At 44.2% G+C, this 25,492-nt stretch overlaps 2 protein-coding genes across 11 annotated transcripts in view; one reads left to right on the top strand and one right to left on the bottom strand.

The window, feature by feature from the left end:
- SLC25A26 (solute carrier family 25 member 26) overlaps positions 1-19,815 on the top strand; it is a 169,785-nt gene extending 149,970 nt beyond the window's left edge. For 3 of the 9 annotated variants that reach the window (XM_017869087.1, XM_017869088.1, XM_017869086.1), the window contains 4 exons: positions 2,364-2,433; positions 9,007-9,071; positions 10,063-10,136; positions 17,243-17,655. In XM_017869087.1, the coding sequence (XP_017724576.1) occupies positions 2,364-2,433; positions 9,007-9,071; positions 10,063-10,136; positions 17,243-17,360 (327 nt within the window). In that variant the 3' untranslated portion in view covers positions 17,361-17,655. Of the gene's footprint in view, positions 1-2,363; positions 2,434-9,006; positions 9,072-10,062; positions 10,137-10,734; positions 10,943-17,242; positions 18,484-19,638 lie in introns of those variants that run through there. The other 6 variants (XR_001884884.1, XR_001884885.1, XM_017869084.1 and 3 more) reach the window with 4 other exon arrangements.
- Positions 18,353-25,492, bottom strand: part of LRIG1 (leucine rich repeats and immunoglobulin like domains 1) — a 128,105-nt gene continuing 120,965 nt past the window's right edge. For both annotated transcript variants that reach the window (XM_017869081.1, XM_017869082.1), the window contains 6 exons: positions 23,691-23,972; positions 22,759-23,178; positions 22,086-22,211; positions 21,000-21,146; positions 20,110-20,385; positions 18,353-20,011 (listed from right to left, as the gene is read on the bottom strand). In XM_017869081.1, the coding sequence (XP_017724570.1) occupies positions 19,785-20,011; positions 20,110-20,385; positions 21,000-21,146; positions 22,086-22,211; positions 22,759-23,178; positions 23,691-23,972 (1,478 nt within the window). In that variant the 3' untranslated portion in view covers positions 18,353-19,784. The remainder of the gene's footprint in view (positions 20,012-20,109; positions 20,386-20,999; positions 21,147-22,085; positions 22,212-22,758; positions 23,179-23,690; positions 23,973-25,492) is intronic.

Genomic DNA, 25,492 nt, shown 5'->3' with positions numbered 1-25,492 from the left:
AATGCTATGAGGTTGGTAACTTTAGCAAGGCTGCAGAATACAAGATCAGTGTACAAAAATCAGTTGTATTGATAACCAGTTTCTACATATTAGCAATGAACAATCAGAGATTGAAATTTTAAAAAAGTATGATTTGCAGTAGCATCAAAACATGTGAAATACTTAAGGATAAATTTGACAAAACCAGTGTAAAACCTGTATACTGAAAACTATAAGACAGTGTGGAGAGAATGTAAAGAAGGCCTTAGTCAAATGAAGAGGAATGTCATGCCTATGAGAAGAAAACCCCTCAACATTAACAGCTGGTTCTCTCCAAAATAATCCATGGATTTGGTGCATCCCTATCACAGTCTCAGCAGGTTATTTCATAGGAATTGATAATCAGATTGCAAAATTCATATGGAAATGCAAAATATTTAGAATAGGTAGAAGAACTTTGAAAAAGAATTTGAAAAACAAATACTACCTGATTTCAAGATTCATTATAAAGTTATAGTAGTGAAGAAAGTATGGGATTGATATCAAGATAGGCCGATAGAGGAGAACAGAATAGAGCATTCAGAAATAGACCCAACAGATGTGGACAATTGATTTTTGACAAAAGCAAGAGGGCAGTTCACTGGAGAAATTATTATCTTTCCCAGTCACTGGAACAACTGAATATCCACATGTGAAAACAAAACCAAATAACTTCAATCTGCATGTTGTACCATATATAAAAATTAACTCAAAATGGATGATGGATATACATGTAAAACCTGAAAGCATAAAATTTCTAGAAGAAAACACAGGATCAAAAAATCTTTGTGACTTTGAGTTAGGCAAAGATTTCTTAGATGTGACACCAAAAGCAAGATCTGTTAAAGGATAATTTGAACTTCATCAAAATTAAAAACTTCTTTGGAAGACGCTGTTAAAAGAATGATGAAAGACGCTGTTTAAAGAATGATGAAAGACGCTGTTTAAAGAATGATGAAAGACGCTGTTTAAAGAATGAAAAGACAAGACTAGAAGAAAACGTGGAAATGAGCTATGTCTAGAATATGTAAAGAACTCTTAAAATTCAGTCATTGAGATACGGTAACCCAGTACAAATGTGCAACACATTTGAACAGACACTTCACCAAAGACAGTATGTTGTGGATGGCAAATAAGTACATGAAAAGCAGCTCAGCATCATTAGGGAAATACAAATTAAAACCACAATGAAGGCCAGGCGCGGTGACTCACACCTGTAATCCCAGCACTTTGGGAGGCTGAGGCCGGTGGATCACTTGAGGTCAGGAGTTTGACACCAGCCTGGGCAACATGGTGAAACCCTGTCTCTACTAAAAATACAAAAATTAGCTGGGCGTGTTGGTGGGCGCCTACAGTCCCAGCTACTCAGGAGGCTGAGGCAGGAGCATCACATGAACCCAGGAGTTGGAGGTTGCAGTGAGCTGAGATTGCACCACTGTACTCCAGCACTCCAGCCTGGGTGACAGAGTGAGCCTATGTCTCAAAAAAAAAAAAAAAAATACTACAACACACTTAGTACAATGGTTAAAATGTTAAAGTGGTGATGATAACAAGTATTAGGAAGATGTGGAGAAACCGGAACTCATGGCAATGTCAAATGGTACGATCGCTTTGGAAAACAGTTTGGCAGTTCTTAAAAAGTTAAACATAACTCCCATGTGATCTAGCAATTTCACCGCTAGGTATTTCCCCAAGAGAAATGTAAGCATGTGTACATATAAAGACCTGTATACAAATGTTCGTGGTGGCTTTGTTTGTAATAGCCTCAAACTGAAAAAATCCCAGATGTCCATCAACAGGTAAATGCATAAATCACGATATATACATACAACGGAATATTACTAATGAAGAAGAAGTCAAGCGTTGATATCTGCATGACATGGGTGAATCACAAAATAATTCTGAATAAAAGAAGTTGGATCTTAAAAATATGTGATTACAATGATATAATATTCTGGGAAAGGCATACTAATTGAGTGACAGATCAGATTGGGGGATAGTGAGGAAGGACAGGAAGGAGGGGTTACATAGGGAGGCAAGAAAACGTGTGGGTCATGAGTAAGTTTGCTATCTCAATTGTGGCGATGATGTTTTGTGTGCGCACACACACATATGTATACTCTGAAAATGGTTTCTTTTGAGCACTCTACTGTAGCTGTCACTCTCATTTCTTTGACTTATTTTAGAATGCAGTGAAGTCTTTGGGAAAGTCACTTATGTCATCAGTAAAGAATGCCACCAAAATAGCTTCTCATTTAAGTTCCCATCCCCAGAGCTAACCCACAGGAGGTTCCGATGAATTCAAATATTTAATAACTTGTATTTTTCTTTCTCCTTAAACACAGGCCCTCTGGTCCTGGAGGCAGGATCATGTGGTGGATTCTTGGCAGTCAGCAGTCTGTGGAGCTTTTGCAGGTGCAAAGGATTATATTATACTGGGAAAGACCTAAGAGGGGGAAAAATGTGAAAATATTAACTGTGCAAAACAACATTCTTTAAAAATTCCAGGTTGTTTAGATGAAGAGTGCTTCATTGGTTGAGAAAAGAATGTGTCCTAGAGGGGGGAAAAAACTGCTAAAAAGGCGTCTGCCTGAAAGACAGACAACCAATTTGTTTTTGACAAATTTTCTTTTCTTTTATCTTGATTAAAGCCTTCATTCAGGCCCTAGAATGATCTTAAAGATGATTTAGAAAGTCGTCTGTGGGAAGAGACTTGCTGTGGGTGCAGGGCTCACCGTGCAGCTGTCTGCCTTGGGCAGTGCTTAGGGGGTTTAAGAGATTTCTGCAGAAGGCAATGATTCACGGTTCGTGTGACATGTTTGACAGCACTGTAGATTAACTAGTGTCAGGAGAGCAGAGGCTCCTCCGTAACTTACTGAAGGCTAAACTGTTCTGTGTAGGAAGTGTGGAGATCTACACATCTGGGCATTTTTCGAGACATTAAAGCAAGAGCGAGGTGACAATATGCAATATCATGTTATCCATCACTAAGTCATAGGAATTTTCCAGTGAGGCTTTAATGAGATCTCAAATGCTTTAAAGAGCTTAATAAGTGACGCATTTAAAAAACCTAAGAGAGAAGTATATTTTGTTGTTAAAAGTTAAATTAGAATTATAGTTGAAATAAAATGGAAATTTGCCAGAAAAGAAAACTTTTAGTTGAGATGTGAAGCCAGTAGGGGAGGTGTAGGGTGTTAACTTCATTGGAAAATAATTATTTTCCAGTTTGTTTAATGGTCATTTTGTTGTTGTTGTTGTTGTCGTGATTGGGAAAACAAAATGTTCATTTTATAGGACTCTTTATTAATAGACTCATTTGACTTGTAGAATTGGTAATCAACAATAAGAATTTTGCCTCTAGACATGAAACCAATCCAGATTGATTATGATGATGATTGTTTCCACATGACACATAGTCATTAGCTAGCTGTGTTAAATAAGTAGGTGGTCTTGATTCATTTTCCAGAGGTCAGGAGTCATTATTCCCCAGTCCCTAAGAGAGATGTGCATTTTTGTAGACACTCTCCTGGGCCCTGGGGACAAGGTGAGCACATAATGGAAATTTAGTCATCCTGGATAAGTAAAGCTACTTTTTAAAGTTAGCAATACTATAAAACTTCCATGTGTTGAAATAAGAAGAACGTATTCTCTGGTCCTATTCCTTAAATACCCAATTCAAAGATTTGCTTGCAGAGACATTGTTACTATTAAGGAAATTTGCATTAATTACAGTTTCCTTTTTGGAATAATACTCTGTAATAGATGCTAAGCACTTATATTGTCAGAAGGAGGGAGAGAAGGGAACTTCCTGTCAGACATCCTCTATCTTTGTGGTAGGATCCTACCATCCAGGCCCTTTCAGTGAAGGTGACTCGCCTGGGGAGTGTGGCAGCACAGCCGGTGCTCCAGTGATGCTGGGGTGTGGAGAAAGGGAGCGAGGTGCCCACAGCTATACATCTAGCACAGGCTGAGCTGTGTGACTTACAGGATTGTCAAGTCTCTTTGTGATCCCCAACTCAGGAATGAGACTTTGGGGCCCTCCTGAGTGCCAGTTTCCTTACCTGTAATGTAGAAGCAACAATTCCTACTTCAGGGCTTGAGATAATGTATGGTTAGTACTCTGTACTCTGCAAAACCGAGTCGATATAGGGAATTACCTACTATTTCAGTAAGAACAACCAACGTCCAGAAAATGAAAACCTACTTTCACAGTAATTCACCTTCTTGATTGAGTGAAGGAATGTCATATCAATGAAGTTACTGTACAGAACAATCTCCTCTAACAGCTCATACATTTTAAAATGCCTCCAATACAAGCATCCTATTTTTTTTCTGATGAAGTTCTGATAAGTGAAGGAGTTTGTCCAAGGCCTGCAAAAAATCCGTTGTTAGTAGATCCACATATATTTAGCAAAAGATAAATATATTTCTTATTTATATCTCTTACTGTTTTGAAATTGTATTTGGTACAAATGTTGATGCAGAGGAACAGGGTTACTATTTTAAAGCCTTTCTGAAGGATAAACATCACTTCTTGAAAATATTCCAATTTGTGAAAAAGCGAGATTCTGTAAGAGTTGCAACATGGTGTCTTACAGAATATAGAAATGAATGATGTCTTGCGAAGTCCCTTTACACACTGCACTTGCAGACTTTACCCTTACATGGCCATAAAGGCAGTGATAAAACTTGCCCTCAAATCAGACATCAGATTTCTCATCCCCATGTGCTTTTCCAAATTTAAATTGGCTAAATCATTGCAGATGAACCATTCTGTGTGCCATCCTTGGCACTCTTTCTTGCTTATGCTTGTTTTATAAACTACTTGGCACAAATATCCAAAAATGTCCCATGAGATTGGAGGTGTTGATGGCTTGTCATGCACAGAAATTCCCTTGGCTTCTGGTCAACGGTGAAACTAGGGGAAAAAAAGGACTTTGCCAGCTTCCTTGCTTCAAGTGAACTTCTAAACATAAACCATAATGCAGCCTAAGTATGACATTTGCTACCATAGTGATATTTGGTGATCTAGTATATTTTGATCAGTTTCTCATAATAAACACCTCTGTACATTCTCTAGGAGAAAAGGGGGTGGAGGAGAAAGAGGCGGGGAAAGAGATTGATTGCAGTCTCTCCATGGGTTAGAAATTCTAGGATAGGGTGAGGGATTATTTGGGTAACAAGTGAGAAGGCCTGACACAATCTCTATTAAAATACAAACAAAAACCACTTTCCTTCTTGTTGATGTGAAGTCTTCCGCATCTGTCTACTTCACTGGAGGTCACACATAAGAGGCGCGTGGTGATGCTCTTGTCCCTCCCAGACTAATCAGGAGCAGCGCAGGGTCTGGAGGAGAAATGAATCGCAGCAAGGTTGCCCAGGGGTGGGTCTGGGGACTTCCCCACTGCTGCCCCCACATTCTCAGCCGCTGCTCAGAGGTGACAGCTCCAGCCTTACTATAGGAAGGTGGCTACTTTGTCTTTATGGCGGGGAGGGGCGGTTAGGGAATCTGCATTTGTTCCCCAAGGAAATAGATATAATTTTATCATAAAATTTTAGTTTCCCCTGAATCCTGTCCTCGACATCAGTTAGCCTGACATTCAGTAGAAACCTAACTCTAGTGGAGACCGTAGAAGACTGTTTCACGGATGCTTTGAACACAAAAGCAGCCTATAATTGCTGTACCAAATGATGATTTCCTGTGTCATATGTTAGAATGTTCTTTGTGTCTATTACCAGTAGCTTACAATGCCCTTAAATAAAACATAGAAAATAACTACATTTTAACTGAAAGTCCTGGCCTCCAGCCCTTCCCCGTTATGACCATTATTCTATTCTATTATCTTCCCAAGTCCTCCTTACAGCCTTACAAAAGCATTGTGAGATCCGCGAATCAGAGAAATCTTCGATATTTGAAGACGGGCAAATTGATTTATTAGTAACACATAAAATACAGCTTCTCTCTTGGTAGTAAAGTTAGGACCTATTGGAGCATACGTGTTTCTGTCTTAACTTTTCTTCGTATTACTTTCATGAAACCTAAATCTCCAAGAGAATATTGGCAGGCATCCACACTGAAGTAATGGTGGTAGACCTTTGCTAATGGCCAAAATAAGTTTGATTTGCAGTAACTAAATTTATTAGATGTTCCTTATCAACCTTTAGGTCTTTTTAATTGGTTTAGGATCGTTTGTGAACATTTTCACATATGAAAGTGAGTTTTCACCATTGGATAAATTTTAATTTGTCTTACATATCAAAGTCATTATGTAGTGGAACAAGTAATACTTTTGGAGTCATGATACATGTGACAGTCCCAGGTCCCGCACCAGCTGTGTGGCCCGGGCAAGTAAGTTGGGTGTAAAATGGGAATAGTAACACCTATGCAAATGAGATCAAATAATCAATGTGCCTAGTGCATTCCTGGCATGCCAGATACGAAGTAAGCAGTGCACATACTAGCTCCTACCTTTACTTTTCCCTGCCTTTTAGAGGATGAGTTGAAATTTTCAGTTTATAACTAGAAAATTTCACTAGAGAACAGCACTGTATATTCACTAGAGAATAGGACTATATATATTTTCAGTTTGTAACTACAAAATTTCACTAGAGAAAATTTAACTAGAGAACAGGATACCAATTAAGCGTTTTCGAGTGCCTGCTGTGTGTGTGCTGGTCTAGAGATACGAAGAAAAATCACTCATTAGCTCTGCCCACCCAGGAAAGAGTTATTTTTTGATTACTGCTGTGAGCCAGATGCTGTTTCAGACATGTTGCGTAGGCCCATTTAATTCCTGTGTCATACTACTGTCTGCATTTTACGGATGAGAAAACTGAGGCCACTAGGAGACCAGTGGCTGAGAGTCCCAGTTCCGGAGTTAAGATCCCGTCTCAGCTCTGCGCTAAGTAAAATCTTCAAGTTTTTAGCCTCCATAAGCCTCAGTTTCCCCACCTGTAGCATGGGGTAGTAGGAGTCCCTAGTTCATAAGGTGCTTCAGCTACAGAATAAGTAATTACCTAAGGCTAGACAACTGGTAGAGCAGGGATTTAAATGTCGGTCTTTCCACCTCCAAAAAAGGTTCTTTCAGGCTAGACCCTGCTGCTGGTAAGGGAAACAAAACCAAATACATTATTTCGGGGTATAGGAAGTTTGAGATCGTAAAGTTTGTTGCCTTTGTGTCTTGTGTCTTTTCCTTTTCTTCCTTTCTTGGGGAGAGGGGAGGGAGGGATGGATGGACAGACGGACGGACGGACGGATGGATGGACGGATGGATGGATGGATGGATGTTCATGGATTCTGTTGTGTAACTAAAAGTATATTTACTTTTCCGGGGCAGAATATATGGTTACAAGAGTAGGATTTCAAGACCAAGTCCACAAAAATTTAAAAGACACAAAACTTAGCAAGTCTCTGAATTTCAGACAGCCTCTGAATTTAAGACAAAGAGTTTTACATACTCATAATTGGAAATGAGTAAACCAAAGGGGATTCAAATACTCACGTCAGTTGATAGTACTTACCCCTAAAGTCTGTGACAGTCAGGGGTAACCAGAAGTGGACCATGAGAGCGTAAATAAGTACACCATTCAAAAAGTCAGTATCATAATAAATGTTACCATATAGAGGAGGCTTGGTATAATCTTATTTCAGCATCGTATTTAGAAAGAGGTCAAATGACCTTCTTGTCCACAAGCCACAAAGTGAGAAGGAAAGTAGTGCTGTTTCTCGAGTATCCTTCACATACGTATGTCCTGTTGCCCTTACAACACTGCCTCTTTCCCCCTAGCTCTTGGAAGCTGAATCTTTATAACACATTTTAGGGTTTATTATTTCTCTCTCTGTAGGGACTCTTGGGATTTAGAATATATCTTTGTACTGCACTAAATGAAATATTGACACCATAAACTTGGTTTATGTTAAAACAGAAAGTCCTTCAAAAAGTCCAATCTGTGTACAGTTCAGCCATCATGACATTCAGATAACGCAAACATGAGAGAGAAGGTAGGAAGGAAGCCATAACATGGAATGTGTGCTGAAGCAAGACTCAGGCTAAAAAGATGTAGAAGAGAGCTTAGAAATGTAGTAACTCTGACTAGCCTGCTATCAGGAGCCTGTGAAATACAAAAAGCTTTGCTCCTTTAATTCCAAGAATCCAGCACAATGTTACATGTACTCTGTCCATTTTGCTATATGCAGACCAGAAATGATAGAAGCATTTTGAAGTAGTCACTTTAAAGAATGGTGGTCCAGGCTGGGCATGGTGGTTAACGCCTATAATCCCAACACTCTGGGAGGCCGAGGCAGGAGGAGTGCTTGATGCAAGGAGTTCAAGACCAGCCTAGGCAACACAGCAAGACCCTATCTCTGCAGAAAATTAAAAAAATTAGCCAAGCATGGTGGTGTGCAGCTGTAGTCCCAGCTACTCAGGAGGAGGCTAAGGCGGAAAGATCACTTGAGCCTAGGAGGGTGCGGCTGCAGTGAGCTATGATCACACCAATGTACTCCAGTCTTGGTGAGAGACAGTGAGACCCTATCTTAAAAAAAAAAAAAAAAAAAAAAAAAGACAGTGGCCCATAGAAAGTCATGAACCCTTTGAGAACCATTAGGAGCAGAGGGTCTCACATACTGAGAGTGGGCATCTGGCCATATTCATGTATGTCATATGTGTACACATTCATCATGTACGTACACATACACACTCATTAGTTTGCTAGTTAATGAGAGAGCAAGATAAATTGTGGAGCCTTGTGTTTTTCACCTGAGTGGGTAGAGCATCGTCTTCTCTCATGCAGTTCTGTATCACTGCAAAAGAAATGAAGCGTGTGGATAAAGATTGTGCATGTGTGCATTGTGTTCTTGAATCAGTGTACATAATCAGTGTACATAATGAAGTGATTTGGGCAGAGTCAGGAATTCTAAAAATTACAAAATTATCATGTAATACAGTAAACAGTATCTCACTTGGGTGTTGGGTATTATTCGCACAGGTGGATTTGCCGCTGCAGTCACCACACCTCTAGATGTGGCAAAGACAAGAATTATGCTGGCAAAGGTAAGTGGCAAAATAATGTAATGGAGACACCTCAGATGCTCATATCTGTTAGCACTAGGACTACACGTATATAAAGTAAACACAAACGGCTACCATTTACCTGTAATAGCATCTTATGCTGTCTGTGGAACCGCTAAGAAAACCGCCATTGATGGAACAATATCCCCAGTGTCTGTATAATATTGTACCATTTCACAGGCATTTTCCCCTGTGTTATGTAAGCACATAGGGCTGGTAAGGCCACTGCCTGGTAATACTATCTTCACATAGACTCTGTTTTTACTGCTGACAAACCTAAGGCTCAGAGAGGTTGATGAGCCTCCTGCCATGTGGCGGGCTTTGAACCTAGGGTCATGGTTGGCCTTAACTGGATGAGCTAAGACAGTTGTCAGAAATGTTGAAACCATTTTGTTTAAGAGAAAAATTGTTTTAAAAAACCCCGCTAGACAGAGAGTTGAAAGAATGCCATACATATAACATACCTGAACCAAACCAAAACAAAAAAAGTCCTATCTTTTTGGAAAAGTAGAACAAATATGGCCAGATTTTAGTATGGAGGTGGCAGGATCCAAACTAAGAATGTTGATCACGTTTTAAATGGAACATTTAAATGGCGCTCTATTAAATATGCTTATTAGCTGCTTAGGCAAGTTTCATAGTTGTACCATTTACACTAATGGTTCCCTGCCCTCCTCATATTGCTTCATGGTGCTTCTGTCTTTTTCCTGTTAAATAGTCCATCATTCATCTCGTGAGCTCTGATAAGCAGAGCCTCCCGTGTAGCATGGGCCACATCCCTGCTTGCCTGCATATCTGAGTGAAAACGCTTCTGGGCAAGTGAGCCAGGTCCTGATTGCCAAGAAACTCCCTGGTATCTGACAGTGTCCTAGATGAGGGTGATGGGGAGCTGTGTGTCTGAAGATATCCGAGAGGCAAGTGTGTGATTGGGAGCTTCAGAAGATAACAGGTTTCTCTTTGTCTGTTCACACAGGCTGGCTCCAGCACTGCTAATGGGAATGTGCTCTCTGCCCTGCATGGGGTCTGGCGGTCACAGGGGCTGGCAGGGTAAGATGAGGAATGCCCTCCTACCTTTCTTCCTCTCCACCACTCCTCCTCCTTTAGCCTGACTTTGGATGAACACCTCTCCTTCCCTTCTCCTTATGTTCTGCTTTGAGCTTCTATATATTGTGCAAAATATTCTAGTTGATGTTGTATATATGAGATAACGTAGCAAACCAAATTGACGGAGTATTCCAATCAGGCAGTTCTCAGCCTTGCCCATCTTGATGTTAGATGGAATTCACATGTGTGGCCCTCACCAGGGTCTGGGCTGCAGCAGTGATAAAATGGGCTTCTGGTTACACAGTGCAGAAATACCAGGGAGTGAAGGTAACATTGTTAGAAGAAAGCATTTGTGGTTTTGATGCTTTTAACTATTATTAGTAACAAATTACTTTCAACGTACCACAGTATAGGTGGGATGACTCCACAATTAGCATCAGTTGAGAACCATTGTACTACAGAATTGCCTCAAACTTCTAGCTTCATGTCCTAAAAAGGTCTCTCTGCAAGATATTTCAACATTGCTTTGACACCATAAACTTGTAAAGCCACCTGAATGTTGGGATCTTCCAGGCATGTGAAATTATGATTTTTCCCTTAGGGACCATGTACCAGGAATTTTCTTGCAAGAGCAAAGCAGTGGCCTCCCTTTGGAGAGGGTCGGCAGCTGCCTGGACTTCAGGCATCTCAGCTGGCAGTGCCACCTCCTCATCCTGATGCCGAGTTGGATTACTTATTTGATTGTAGTGTTTGTGTACCTTTGGCAGTTTTAATCTCAGCTATTTGATGGTCTGGAGAACATGAAGTAGGTGAGTCAGGTCCCAGTTAAAGTTTTTGTAGGAGAGCAGCCCATCCTAGATTGAAATTTTCCAGTTGGAAGTTTGAAAAATAGGTGATATTGGATGGTTTTGTTGAACGTGACAACTCAGGGATTGATGTTGGGTGCCTGAAGGGTGTCACGGTTTTGAAACAAGAACTGCGGTGAAGCCAGAGGAATAATTGGCTGTTGACGTCTAGTGAGAGCATGGGAAGGGCCGAGTGGGGGCGTGTGTACTGGGAGCCTGCCACTTAGGGCTGCCATATCGTGAGTGCTGCTTGTATTTGTGGCACATTCATTCTGCTGCCAGTTCCACAGCAAACAAAGGAATGGTGTGGGAAAAAATGAGTCCTGAAGCCACTTAGCTAGTAGCAGGTAAACGGTCTTTATGGGCTGGGTGAGGCGCTCACACCTGTAATCTCAGCACTTTGGGAGGCTTTGAAGCAGGCGGGTTGCTTGCGGTTAGGAGTTTGAGACCATATGGCAAGACTCTGTCTCTAAAAAATAAATAAATAAATTAGCCTGGTGTGCTGGCACGCACCTGTAGTCCCAGCTACTCAGGAGGCTGAGCGATCATTTGAGCCCAGGAAGTCGAGGTTGTAGTGAGTCACAACTGCACCACTGCACTCCAGCCTGGGTGACAGCAAGACCCTGTCTCAGAAAACAACAAAAAAGTTCTGTGTTTCAAATAGCAGTTGGGCTACATACACAGAGAAGTCACATTCAGTGGCTTTTTAGACTATAAAGCCAAACTGCCAAATTTCACTGTCTCACAGATTTCAGTGTGGTTCATGCTTGATTCTGTGGCAGCTGTTGGGCAAACCTCTTCTATCGACCTTAGCTTTGTGGAGCTGTGCAGAGCCGTAGCACCTCTGCCTTTCTGCAGACAGTGGTGGCAGGTGGGGATGGCATGATCGACTGGCAACCCCGTGGCCCCGAAAGCTGGTAGGAGTTGAGTAGATTGAAGATCATTTTCCCTGTGCTGGTTGTGGCATGTATTTTACTTGATGTTATAAAACTAAGCAGTGCCAGAAATACAGGCAGAAGAGGGGTGTCTTCCTCAGGCCAAGGGCCTGTCTCTGTCCCCATTGTTGGCTCTGTAAAGGTCATCTGGATTTTTTTGCATATCTATCTTCTGAAAGTGTCAGAAGTCATGGGCTCTAGTCAGTCTGTACAGTGTAGTCTCTTGAGAGCATTACAGACAGCAACGGTTGTCACTTAAGGGAGTTTTGATTAGCCCCTTATGAATGATTAAAGACAATAAATAATTTGACCAAAAAACAGTCACAGAAAAACCTGGGCTGTTGTGAACAGAGGTCCCAGGCATCCTCAGCCTGAAGGCGTCTCCGCCGGCTTCTTCTGTTGGGTCTCCAAGCACACAGCGCTGCTGCCACCTCCTGTCTCCTCCTCTGGGCGCGCACTAAGTTTACCAGTTACTACTTGGGTTTTCCAGCAGACACCATCTCCTCACCTTGGGATGGAAAGGTGCTGCCCTCACCGGGTCAAGTAAGGTGGCGACCACTTTTATCTTTCTGTGTGGTCCACGCAGGTGAAGACTTTGTTCTGGCACATACTGGGAGTACACATATAAGTAGAAATGTATTACTAAACAAACGCCGCGTGTTCATTCAGCCCGGTAGCCGAAGGCAGATGGGGAGCCTGCCCACCCTGGATGGCCCCTTTCTGGTTTTCTTCACTCATCAGCTGGCTTTCTGTTTTTGTTGACTGTGCCCTTTATGTAGTAGCTGCCACAGCCGCGAGCATCCCTTTCTGCCTGGCACTGTAAGTGCTTACGTTTGCTCTCATTTAATCTGTGGGCACTAGAACACACTCCTGTTGAACTCAAAAGTCTTCACCTGCGAGACTGGCTGGGACCTTCACTGTTCAAATTACTCCATGTTAAGGGCGTAATTACGTTAATAGATTCAGTGGTCATCTACTGAAACCATAAACTGCTTCCATCTGCCTCTTGCCAGGAGCAGCTGAACTTGTGAGTGGCAGAAGCTGAACAAGACACTGGCGTTTAGAAATAAGGTAGTAAAGGCGGAGAACTTCGTGGCCAGTGTGGTCTCCTGCAGCTCGGCATCTGCTGGCTGCCCATCTAGCACCCTTTCCTTCATAAGGTTGCAGGGAGGCTCAGCTGTTTTTCAGGCGGGAAGGACATAGTGGTAATTTATGAGTTTTTGTCCTCACCACCCACCCGATGCAAAACAATATGCATGATGCTGAGCTTTTTTTTTTTTTTTTTTTAAACAAGTATAGTTTGGTTTTCAGTACAATTTTCATGGTTATTTTTGGACAAGTAATAGGGGTCCTTAATTTTATGTGCAGTATTTTAATGATTTAAACCCTTGGCTAGCTAACTAAAAAGGGCCTCACAAAACTCTTGAGTCTCCCATTTTCCTTAGAAGTGCTGAGTGCTGCAAACAGAGGGAGGCTGCTCAGCCTCTTCCAACAGCTCAAAGGTCTTGGGAGAAAGGAGGCAGCCAGGTGCTGGAAGCAGCCTGCAGGGACTGCCACGTTTCTCTCCAGGCCACCAGCTTGCTTGTCATGGAGGCTTTTCCTATGTCTTAAAGGACGCGTAACTCCTGCCGGTGTGACTTGACCATTTTCAGTTTTCTTCCATAGACCTGACGAGAAGTCTTTTCACTGGCATATGCACTAGGTTTGCCTTCATAACTTTTTCTGCTGACAGAAGTAATATAGGCATGTTTTGTTTAATTGCACTTCTCAGATAGTGCATTTTTTCCCACATTGAAGGTTTGTGGCACCCCTGCATTGAGCGAGTCTTTCAGCACCCTTTTCCAGTAGCACATGATCACTTTGTGTCACATTTTGGTAATTCTCGCCTTTCAAGTATTTTCATTATCATATCTGCTGTGGTGATCTGTGATTGGCCGTCTTTTATGTTACTGTCATTTTTTGAGGCATCACACACTGTCCACCGAAGACGGCAAACTTAATCAACAAATGCGGTGTGGGTTCGGGCGGGGTCACCAACCGGCCATTCCCTGTCTCTCTCCCTTTCCTCAGGCCTCTATTCTGTGAGAGACAATATTGCAGTTAGGCCAATTAATAATCCTCCAGTGGCCTCTAAGTGTTCAAGTGAAAGGAAGAATCACACCTTTCTCATTTTAAATAAAAAACTTGGGCCGGACATGGTGGCTCACACCTGTAATCCCAGCATTTTGGAGGCCAAGGTGGCAGATGGCTTGAGCCCAAGAGTCCAAGACCAGCCTAGGCAACATGTCAAACCCTGTCTCTACAAAAAATACAAAAATTAGCTGGGCATGGTGGTGTGTACCTGTGGTCCCAGCTACTTGGGAAGCTGAGGTAGGAGGGTCACCTGAGCTCAGCAGGCAGAGGTTGCTGTGGGCCATGATCGTGCCACTGCACTCCAGCCTGGGTAGCAGCAAGACCTTGTCTCAAAAAAAAAAAAAAAAAAAAAAAATTAAAATAAAAGCTGGAAATGATTAAATTTAGTGAGGAAGGCATGTGGAAAGCTGAGATAGGCCAGAATCTAGGCCTCTTGTGATAGTTAACCAAGTTGTAAATGCAAAGGAAAAGCTCTTGAAGCAAATAAGAAGTGCTATCCGGTGAATACACTAAGTGATAAGTGTAACAGCCTCATTGCAGATATGAAGAAAGTTTGAGTGGTCTGGATAGAAGATCAGACCAGCCACATCCTCTTAAGCCAAAACCTAACCCAGAGCAAGGTGCTAACTCTCTTTCATGAAGGCTGAGAGAGGTGAGGAAGCTGCAGAGTTTGAAGCTAGGAGAGGTTGATTCATGAAGTTTAAGGAAAGAAGTCATCTCTGTAACACAGAAGTGTAAGGTGAAGTGGCAAGTGCTGATGGAGAAGCTGCAGCAAGTTATCCAGGAGATCTAGCTCAGATCATCGGTGAAGGCGCTAACACTAAACAACAGATTTTCAATGTAGATGAAACAGCCTTCTATTAGAAGATGTCATCTAGGACTTTCCGAGCTAGAGAGGAGACATCAATGCCTGGCCTCTAAGCTTCAAAGGACTGGCTGACTCTCTTGTTAGGGGCTAATGCAGCTGGTATCTTTAAGTTGAAGCCAATGCTCATTGACTCTTCTGAAAATCCTAGAGCCTTTAACAATGATGCTAAATCGACTCTGCCTCTGCCGTACTAATGGAACAACAAAGCCTGAGTGACAGCACATCTCTTTACAGCATGGTTTCTGGAATATTTTAAGCCCACTGCTGGGACCTAGTGCTCAGAGGAAAAGATTGCTTCTAAAATACTACTGCTCATTGACAGTGCACCTGGTCACCCTGGAGTTCTGCTGGAGATGAATGCTGTTTTCTTGCCTGCTAACAACATCCATTCCTTGGTCCGTGGAATAAGGCGTAATTTTAACTTTCAGGTTTTATTATTTAAGAAATCCATTTCATAAGGCTACAGCTGCATCAACAGTGATTCCTTTGCTGGATGTGGGCAAAGTAAATTTCTGGAAGCCTTCTAGAAAGGAGTCACCATTCTAGATACCAGTAAGAACATTAGTGGCTTCATAGGAGGAGGTCAAAATATTGACCATGCTAGGACTTTGGAAAAAGTTGATTCCCATCCTCATGGCTGACTTTGAGAGGTTCAAGACTTCAGTGGAGGGAAACACATACTAGATGTACTGGAAATGGCAAGACCACTATAGCTAAAGTGAAGCCTGAAGATGTGATGAATTGCCACCATCTCATGATCAAACTTGAATGGATGAAGAGTTGGTTCTTACGGATGAGGAAAGGAAGTGATCTATTGAGGTGAATCTACTTGTGGTGAAGATACGGTGAACGTTGTTGAAATGACAATAAAGAATTTAGAATATTTCATCAATTTAGTTGAGAAAACAGTGGCAGAGTTTCAGATGATTGACTCCAGTTTTGAAAGAGGTTCTACTGTGGGCAAAATGTATTGTGTGCTACAGAGAAATCTTTCATGAAAAGTAGAGTCCATCAATGCAACAATTACTATTTTTAGAAATTTCCACAGCCACTCCAACCTTCAGCAGCCACTGTCCTGGTCAGTTAGCAGCCATCAATGAAAGCAAGACCTTCTACCAGCCAAAAGATTACAACTTACTGCAGGCTCAGATGCTCATGAGCATTTTTTAGCAATACAGCATTTTAAAATTAAGGTATGTATAATTTTTAGACATAATGCTACTGCATACTTAATAGACTACAGTATAGTGTAAACGTAACTTTTCGGTGCCCTAGGAAACCCAAAACTTTGAATGGCTTACTTTATTGCAATATTCACTTTATTAGGGTGGCCAAACTTCTCCTGGGACCAAACTTGAAATATCTGAGTCATGCCTATACTCTTGGTCAAAAGGTTCAAAGGTTATGGAAGCATGGGCCGGGAGTGTGTCCTGTAATCCTTGGGCAGCAGGCATTCAGTTTAGGGTTTAGGACACATCCCTGGCATGCCTTTTAGACATGGAATCATAGCCCCTGGACTGGGTTTTTTAACCTGTTTTGTAATTTTTTTATGTTGGCATCTGTGTATTTCCTCATCTTTATCAGCTACACGATCATCCATTGTATGTTTGTAGTGTGCGTAACTGGTATCAGCAGCGGTAATGCCACAGTGAAGATGTTTGCACAAATATCTGAGTAGGCACTAGGGGGGCAGTTTTAAAGAATGAATCCTCAATTTATATCCTCGTGGCATTGTAGTTTTACCTTGCATTTCTCTGATTAGTCTACATTGCTCCTTGGCTGGTGAGCAGCCTTCTGTGGTACCAAGGGACTGTGCAGGTGGAGGCGTGCTGCCCCCTTCATAGCCACAGCCCATTTGCCTTTCATGCCTTTAGACAGAAAAGGAACAGGGAATCCACGGAGGTTCGACTCATTGTTGTGATGTCAGGTTTTGGGGTCTCAAAGGACAAAATGCAACGGAGTCAGTGGGCAGAGCAGCAGCATAGCCCAAAAACCTCTGCACCGAGCGAACCCCTGGAGACCACTTTAGAGGTCTGGGCTGGGAAGTGCCTCCCAGCCTTACCTAGGGTTCAGCTCTTTAATGCCTTAAAAGTGAATTTCATCTTTCAAAGGGAAAATGGCATGAAAGTTTTAGAGCTATTGTTGGGACAGGGCCACTACTTGCCTTATTTGGGAGGGTTCACAAGTGAGCTGTTTACAAGTGAGTGTTCACGAGTGAGTGGTAGCCACTAATGAGCATGGTGTACTGAGCTGAGCAAGCTGTGGGTATTGGAATTTAACCTTTTTTTTTTTTTTTAAATACATTAAAAATCCTGTGTTTTCCCCTAGATTATTTGCAGGTGTCTTCCCTCGAATGGCAGCCATCAGTCTGGGAGGTTTCATCTTTCTGGGGGCTTATGACCACACGCACAGCTTGCTGTTGGAAGTGGGCAGAAAGAGTCCTTGAAGCAGAGGCAGCCCCACCTCCACTTCTGTCAAGAGAGGGGCCTGCAGTGTAAACCCTCTTCCGCTGAGCAGCTGTCTGAACTAGAGGCCCCAGTGCTGAAGACCAGTTCTGCTAAGATGCCGGCATTGAGATTGTGCCATCCGTTGTATAGGCTGGCTGGTATGAAGTCATTGGCCTGTATGCCAGAGAGCTAAGAGATGAAAACGGGGTCTGTGGCGGTACTCTGAACAATTTCCTCAGAACCTCTTAATAAATAAGTCTGGTAATGCTGAGGCCAGGCCTTTCAGAGCTTTCATTTGATCTGTATCTGATCTTTCATTTCCTGCCACCTGATGGTGGATTCAGCAGAAGGCAAGATGGTTATAATTTTAAAAGAATAGCTTGTTTGGGAAAAGGAGACTTGGGGAAGAAGTTGTGTATGTGGGTGTTTCTCCCCCTAGTTAATTCCTGTTGCGTAAGGTTAGGCTCTGTTGAAAAAAGAATGAACTACACAGGTGCATAGCAAGCATTCCTTCTGGGTAACTAGGCTGCTGGTTTTAATTACCCTCAGATTTCACCCATAAAAACACACGCTGTATTATTTTACAGAGCTGTGTCCAGCGCCCCCTGTGGTGTGTGAGAGAAAGCAGTTGCAGCTCAAGTGACTAGGTGGGCCCAGCTGGCTTCGTGCAGGAGGACACGGTGGGTGAGCCATTCTTGCCATTCTCTGTGTCAGGCTGAAAGGAGGGCCTGGGCCAGCTTTGAAAACAACGTTGCTAGAAGTAGGCAGGATGAAATGGAAAGGGGTCACCACACTATGGGATTTTAGAGCTTGACTAACAAGCTCCAGGCGTAGAAGAATTCAGAACGAAATTTCAGGAATCTAGCAGTGTTGTCTGCCCCCGAGCAAACAGTATATAATTTTGCTTTGCCTATTTTTTTTTTTCTTTTTTGGGGAAAGATAATTAAAGGCAGAATGACTGCGTTTGTAAAAGAAGGACCACCAACTGTACTGACATTTATAAATGAACCTTTATTAAAGAAAGACACTTCAATGCCATCTGTTAGACACTTCAATATTTTACATGGTTTTCAATGTACACTGTACCAAAATTTCTATAAATAAATAACTTTGTACATAAAAGTAATACTTCCTCTTTCACATTGCCTCTCAGAAGCAGCAAATTCACATATTTTGTGGAAGTAAGATTAGTCAGTTAACTGTCAACAAAATTCTAAATGTGCTTACCTTTTGAACAGTGATGACACCTGACAGTAATTGTTAACTATTTTCTCAGTAACTAACTCCTTCAGCTTTTGGCCAAAGGAACATTTTAAGGACCTTGTTTCTATGTAAGTTAAGTTTTACTAAATTACACATTGGCACTCACAAGATGGTTAGCTACCAGTCTCAAAAGTGCAAATATACCCAGAACCCAGGTCAAGGTCTAAGTCTTTTCCAGTCCCAGCTCAGTTTCATCTGTGCGCGGGAATGGTATGGACAGGCCTGCTCTGGATCCTCAGTAGAAATAAGGTAGCCCTGAAAAGAAAGAACTTTCCTCCTTTCTATCCCCCAAGGCCAATGTAATACTCATTATATTGGCAGAACGAAAACATCACTATAGAAAAATCCACAGGTACCAACACCAGCAGCCTTTACCTTAATTAAAAGTCTCAACTAGCAATTGAATGATACTGAAAAGGCCACATTTGCTTTTATCATAAAATCTTAAGGAGGAAAGGCAGTGCTTAATTAACTGTTCTGACCATTTGCTTGTGATGGATTAACAACCCTCATTCTATGCCTTAAAGACAGGACTTACTTAAACCTAAACGGAAAAGCCATTCACTACAAGTGTGGATGGCACCCTGCACCCCTGGCTCTACAGGGAGGCCTGTTCCAGGGGCATCCACACGACCAGTGCTCTTCTGAGAGTCTGACCAGGCAGCAGCCTAGGGGTCTGTCTACGAAGTGCAATACAGATCCAAGGCCTTCCCTCCTTCCCATCCCCACCAAAAACTCCTGCTAACAAATGTGGTTGTAGCCTCTATAAATTCCAGCCATGCGTTAAGGCACCAGCACTACTTCCCCACCCCCCTCCAAAATTAAACAGCAACCTGATATGAAAAATAACATTGTCAAAATTGTTTAATTTTTTTCTGTTAACCATGCACTAAAGATTAAAATAGCCTCTGTAAAAGATATATATGAAATCTCTGAAAACTCTTATGTACAATGGTATCAAATACTTTTTCTGCCTTTTGTACACAAATCCCCTCTTGCGTTTCTGTGCTTCAGATGCAAGTCCTGTGAGTGACTGATACTCCACATGGAAGTTACAACTATGTACAGATGAGTGACGCTTGAACCCAAGCTTCCTCACAGCCTCTCCTACCTCTCTTTCCTGTAGAGACTGGCATAACAAGAGCTGAGGTAGACAAAACCTAGCTTTTTGGTGCCAACAGCAGTGGCACCCTCTGTTTCCCGGGGAGCTGTCCTGTCAGTGGCATGGACGCGGGACTGGAGTCACATGCTTTGGGGAGATGGCCATTGGAAACAAGCAAGTGCTGGGCTGCTGTGCGCTCTGGACTGCCTGAAGTTAACGAAGATGCAGGCTGTAGCTCTGCGCAGTCCGGGTCATACAACCTTGCTAAAGTCCAGGAAGAATCCCCTACAAGGAAAGAAAGGACCTGTCAGACCCCCACTTGACCATTTAAGCAGCTCCCAACCCACCTGGTAGTAACTCCTCAGAAGACAGTAAAAAGTTACCTTTCCCATCTAGAGATGCCGTTGGCTTTTTCTTCACAGCCGTCAGCATTCTATCGTGATTACTGGGGTAGAGCGACCCCTGGCACTCGGGGCAGGACCCAGCGGCAGTCCCGCTGCACTGGTGATGTGGAGAATGCTCTTGGTCACTCCCACCCGGCTCCGGGCCATTTGGCTGCACGCTGTCTCTGGACACAGGCTGGGGGTGGAAGTCTTGTTCCCTGGAGTCACAGTCTACTTGAGTGTTGCAGTCACTGCATACAACCCGGCCACCATGTTCTGAAGGACAGTGCCAAAGATGGGTTAGAGCCACTGCTGTGGGAGGCTTCATCCCCACACAGAGAACAGGCTGCTCAGCTCCACTGTGCAAGGTGAGAACCCGACTGCAAACACTGTGTGCATGCTTCCTCTTTCCCCCAACTATGTCCCCAGAAAAAGGACTGGGCAACACCAAACCACTCATCTACTGTGGGATCTTTCATGTTTACAGTGAATTTCATACTCAGAGAATACAGTCTTACTACTTCAGGGGGAAAAAAGCCATTAGCGTTAGGTACTATGCAGTGTTGGGTCTTTTCAACAATTAGAAATTAAGCCTCAAAATAGCCCTGGTGAAAAGATGCCGACTGAAACGACATTTGTGCCTTGCTCCTTATTTAAGTTGCTTGTAAGTCTAGAAAATTCACGCTCAGGCTTACCATGCCATAGATTTATTTAGGAGAAACTATTCTGGAATTAAGAGAGCCAGGCCCAAGCTTCCTGTTTCTATACCGAATACCAAATTTGGAGACAGCTGTGGACTAAGAATGTGTCTCCCCCTTTGATGTACTGACTAGGTCAGCCCCAATGTCCACTTCAGAAAGAAACTGCTTCCGATGGGAAGCACCTCATACCCATCCTCTGCGGCTCAGGTGTCCCTTCCGCTTTCTCTGTCGCTTTCCACGGCTCTTTGTGATACCCAGTGCAGAGCTTTGGCTGCCTGCAGGCAACGCTGTGAGCATCGGCCTCTGGAAAGTGGCTTGCATCTCTTGGACAGACACCTGCAGTGAATTCCAACACGATTAGAAACTCTGGGCTTGGTCTTTCACAGCCTTATGAAAGGAATGAGCAAGGCCACTAGAATAATCATTTTTTAAAAAGTTCTTCAGACGGTGGCTTAAGCCTGTAATCCCAGCACTTTGGGAGGCTGAGACGGGTGGATCACAAGGTCAGGAGATCGAGACCATCCTGGCTAATCCAGTGAAACCCCGTCCCTACTAAAAAAAATTCAAAAAACTAGGCGTGGTGGCGGGCGCCTGTAGTCCCAGCTACTCGGGAGGCTGAGGCAGGAGAATGGCGTGAACCCGGGAGGCGGAGCTTGCAGTGAGCTGAGATCCAGCCACTGCACTCCAGCCTGGGCGACAGAGCGAGACTCTGCCTCAAAAAAAAAAAAAAGTTCTTCACAGCAGTGGGGCTGTTGGCATGGCAAGCAGCATGTTTTCTATCACTACTTCCAGGCAGGTACGCCGGCCTTGTGAAATGAGCAGCTCATTTCTCTACAAGGGGAGCCTCTACGGTCTTAGGCAAGTGCTCAGAGGCCCCCACCGTTGGAAGTGCCTTATCCTGGTGACAGCTTTCCAGTGTAAGACTGGCTCACAGAGCAGACCTGGGCACCTTCCCCATGTAAGGAATGGGCTGGTTGGGTCCATGCCCCATAACGCCCTTTCCAGCTGCTACTCCAGGCAAGCCTACTTTATCCTGCCAGGGAGGTACTAAGCCCAATCCAGTGGCTTCCTGGGGCGGGGGGACAGGACTTTAAAACCTTGCAGAACTCATAAAGACCGGTCCAAAATAGCAGCCCTTAGTCACACAGCCTTCTAGTTCACCAAGTGTGCCCCATCTGATGCCAGGTACCTGCCCTGCAAAGAGCTGGAGGCCACCTCCAGCACCCGGAGACAGAGTCACAGCAGAGCTCTGCTTCACGGTTACTGAGGCCTTACCGTTGCTCTCAATGTGTCCATTGGCCTGAGGGCCACCCTCGGTCCTGACCACGGTTTCTTGTCGGTCAGAAAGGGTCCCCTGAGAAGAAAGGTAGCTTGGAACATCTGGTGGCACGATGGTTTCATCTGCAAGAAGACAGGGCAAAACACCAGGGTCTCAGTGACAAGAAATGCAGACACACGTTGTCAGGCTCAGAAAGGGGATCCTCCCAGTGACGACCATCAGGGCTGTGCACAGAGATGGCATGGAGTCCCATGTACGCACTAGGCCCTCCCAGAGCCTGCTCAGCCTTACTCTACACCCAGTGTGAAGAGCACAGCCGGCAGATGCCAGATGCCACAAGAGGTGGAGACCAGTGACGGGAAGGGAGCTGGGATTCATAGAAGCACCGCACTGGGAGATTGTTTCAGGAACAACCTACTACATGACAGCAGGGCCTGTGCACAGACGGCCTCTGAGGGAAAACTGCAGGGTGTGTCAGTTACTTACATTTGAGAGTATTCCTGTTTAAGGTTAAGTTACTCAAAGTTAAAATGGAATTAGTGGGACTAAAGCCTCAGGAGTTCTGAAGACACTGCGATTCTTTCAAAAGCCACTGGAACCCGGCCCAGTTCCCCAGCATCACTGCCATTCCTCCCTCCTTGAAAGTCAGCTCTGCTGGCAGCACCTGACCTGTGTTGGTGACACTGTACTCTTCACTCTTCTTCCTGGTCTGGTAGATGATGCACACCCAGACCAGTGACGTCAGCACGATGCTGCTCACGACGGCAATGGTGAAGATGCCTACCGTGGTCCCATCCTTCCTGCAGCCTGCTGCGGGCAGGACACTCAGCTGGCTGTGAGCTCGCTCCGTGCCCAGGGTGTTGGACATCTCACAGGTGTATCGGCCCGCGTCCTCTGCCACCACGTTCTGAACCACAAGGAGCTGGTTGTCAGGGGTCAAGTGGTGCCGCTCAGTGAGGCTCAGTGGGCGGTCCCCCTTGAACCAGGTGATGCGGGGCGGAGGGTTCCCCGTCGCTTTGCATTGGAGGGCCACTGTTTCTCCTGCAGATACCACACGGTCTTCCAAGGGCACTGCCAAGGATGGGGTCTCTACAAGAGAGCAGCAGAGATCTTAGTCATTCTCAGGGCCGCGGTTGCTCTGGCGCTGTCCTGTCTTGTGGACAACGGACAATCCAACGTATCAGTGAGATGCAGCTGACATTTTGTATCAGAGTGGCAAGCTTTGGAGAAGACCCTTCGACCCACTAAGTCATCTCCGTTCTGGGGGGGTGCTTCCACAGGGACAGCGAACCTCTGCTGACAAAAGCCCCTGCTATTCCCTGACAGTCCTGTGTTAGGCCCGTGTCCCTATTCTTGACCAAGCCCACATCCATCCTGTCCAATTCTTAGAATGTTCTATATCTAAAGCCTATGAAGACTCTTAATTCTCTTTTAAAGAGACAGAACTACTTAAGAAAAATTAATTCAAAAAGCAGCCCCAAATTTCAAACAGGGTCGAAAGGCCCACCACACATACCACCCCTGACCACACAGAGCATTTGAGAGTCTCACTCACACACACACACACCCCCCACCACACTCCCGTGGAGCAATAGCCAAACCTAAGACAGTCAGGGTGGCATTAGCTGAAATGGAGCCGGCCGAGTTCTGGGCAGTACAGCTGTAAACCCCTGCGTCATCTATTTTCACATCAGTGATGAAAAACACGTCGTCATCTGGCATGACATGCATGCGTCGCTCACGGGCGGCGGGGAAATCCGTGCCTCCATCCTTCTGCCAGGCAATCTGAGGGTTTGGGTGACCTGTGGCAGCACATTCGAGGCGGGCCATGGTGGTGGTGCGGATGGTTATGTCGTGGGGCGTTTTGGTGAATGACGGCAACACTGGAAAACATATGTATACAGGGTCGGGTTATGGGACAGCTAGATGCAAAGCCAGGAAGTCTTCTGGCAAATACCTACCTGTCACTGTGCCCAGTGCCAGTTCACTTCCTTTCTCCCAATGTCTGCCCAGGACCACTCCTGCCACCTGTGAATCAGGAACCCCCAGCTTCTCCCACCACAGCTGGAACACTTCCATTAGCCTTGCCTTGTACAGCCTAGGCTGGCTATAGTCCCTTCAAAGCGAAGGCTTTTACTCTACATGGCAGTGTCTACACGGGGGTTGCCCATCCACGCAAGGTAGGGCCTGATGCTTGCCTGCCTTAATTACCCACCAGGAAAGACGCTGTGGAGATGGAATTACAGAGGGAAGGCGGGCATGCCTCCACCCTGGGAAAGCAATGGGATGGCTCATCCGTTTGGATGGGTATTCATGGGATGAATGGGATGGCTCATCCATTTGGACGGGTGTTTACCAGGGGTGTTCCTGCCCACTGCTGTATACCCAGGCAGGAAGCATTCAGCTTGCTAGCTTGCTCAGCCTAAAGATCGATGTCCCAACAGAGTGGGATGCATCCAGCTACATGTCAGGCACCACCACAGTTCCTGTCAATGTTAATTTGAGGAAGAGTCTGAGTCTTCCAGGAACTGTGAGGACTTGAAATAAGCCAAGACAACCCGACCACATGTGGTAAAGAAGGTGTTTCCCCATGATCTGTGGGGGCTTAAAAAGCACAGCAGATCCAGCATTCTGATGATTCTCAAACCAATTCTTTTTAACTAGAGGGTTAGTAATCAGGATAGCTCCATTAGGTTACTGGGGTGGGACAGTAAACTATTCAAGCTATCTACTCCCCACCCTTTGCTCCAAACACAAAATAACACATGGTCCCCTTGACAAGCTCTAAGGCTGGTTAATGAGTAAAAAACCTGTCAACTGCCAGGACACTGTCTCTTTCAGGCCAGGGTTCACACCAGCCTTGCACTCCACAGCCTCTGGAGCAGTAGCCAGCCTCTGACTCCAATGCTGTACTGTCTACTCAAACAGCAGCTTCCCCAGGATAAGGGGATGTTTGGAATTTGGAAACCAGATTATCTTGGCTTACAGAGGATAAGAAATGGACAAAAACACAAGGCTAAGCTCTCCACAATTTGACCTAATATAGTAACTAGTTTTTTTTGTTTGTTTTTTTGAGACAGAGTCTGGCTCTGACACCCAAGCTGGAATGCAGTGGAGTGATCTCAGCTCACTGCAACCTCCACCTCCTGGGTTCAAGCAATTCTCGTGCCTCAGCTTCCTAAGTAGCTGGGATTACAGGCATGTGCCACCACACCTGGCTAATTTTTGTATTTTCAGTAGAGATGGGGTTTCGCTATGTTGGCCAGGCTACTCTCAAACTCCTGGCTTCAAGTGATCTGCCCACCTCAGCCTCCCAAAGTGCTGGGATTATAAGCATGAGCCACAGTACCTGGCCAATAATGAGATTTTATTTTATTTATTTATTTATTTATTTATTATTTAT

Source organism: Rhinopithecus bieti, unplaced genomic scaffold (assembly GCF_001698545.2).
Source record: "Rhinopithecus bieti isolate Rb0 unplaced genomic scaffold, ASM169854v2 scaffold_4816, whole genome shotgun sequence".
NCBI lineage: Eukaryota > Metazoa > Chordata > Mammalia > Primates > Cercopithecidae > Rhinopithecus > Rhinopithecus bieti.
Note: the sequence above shows the minus strand (reverse complement) of the source record. Positions and strands in the feature narration are given on the sequence as shown.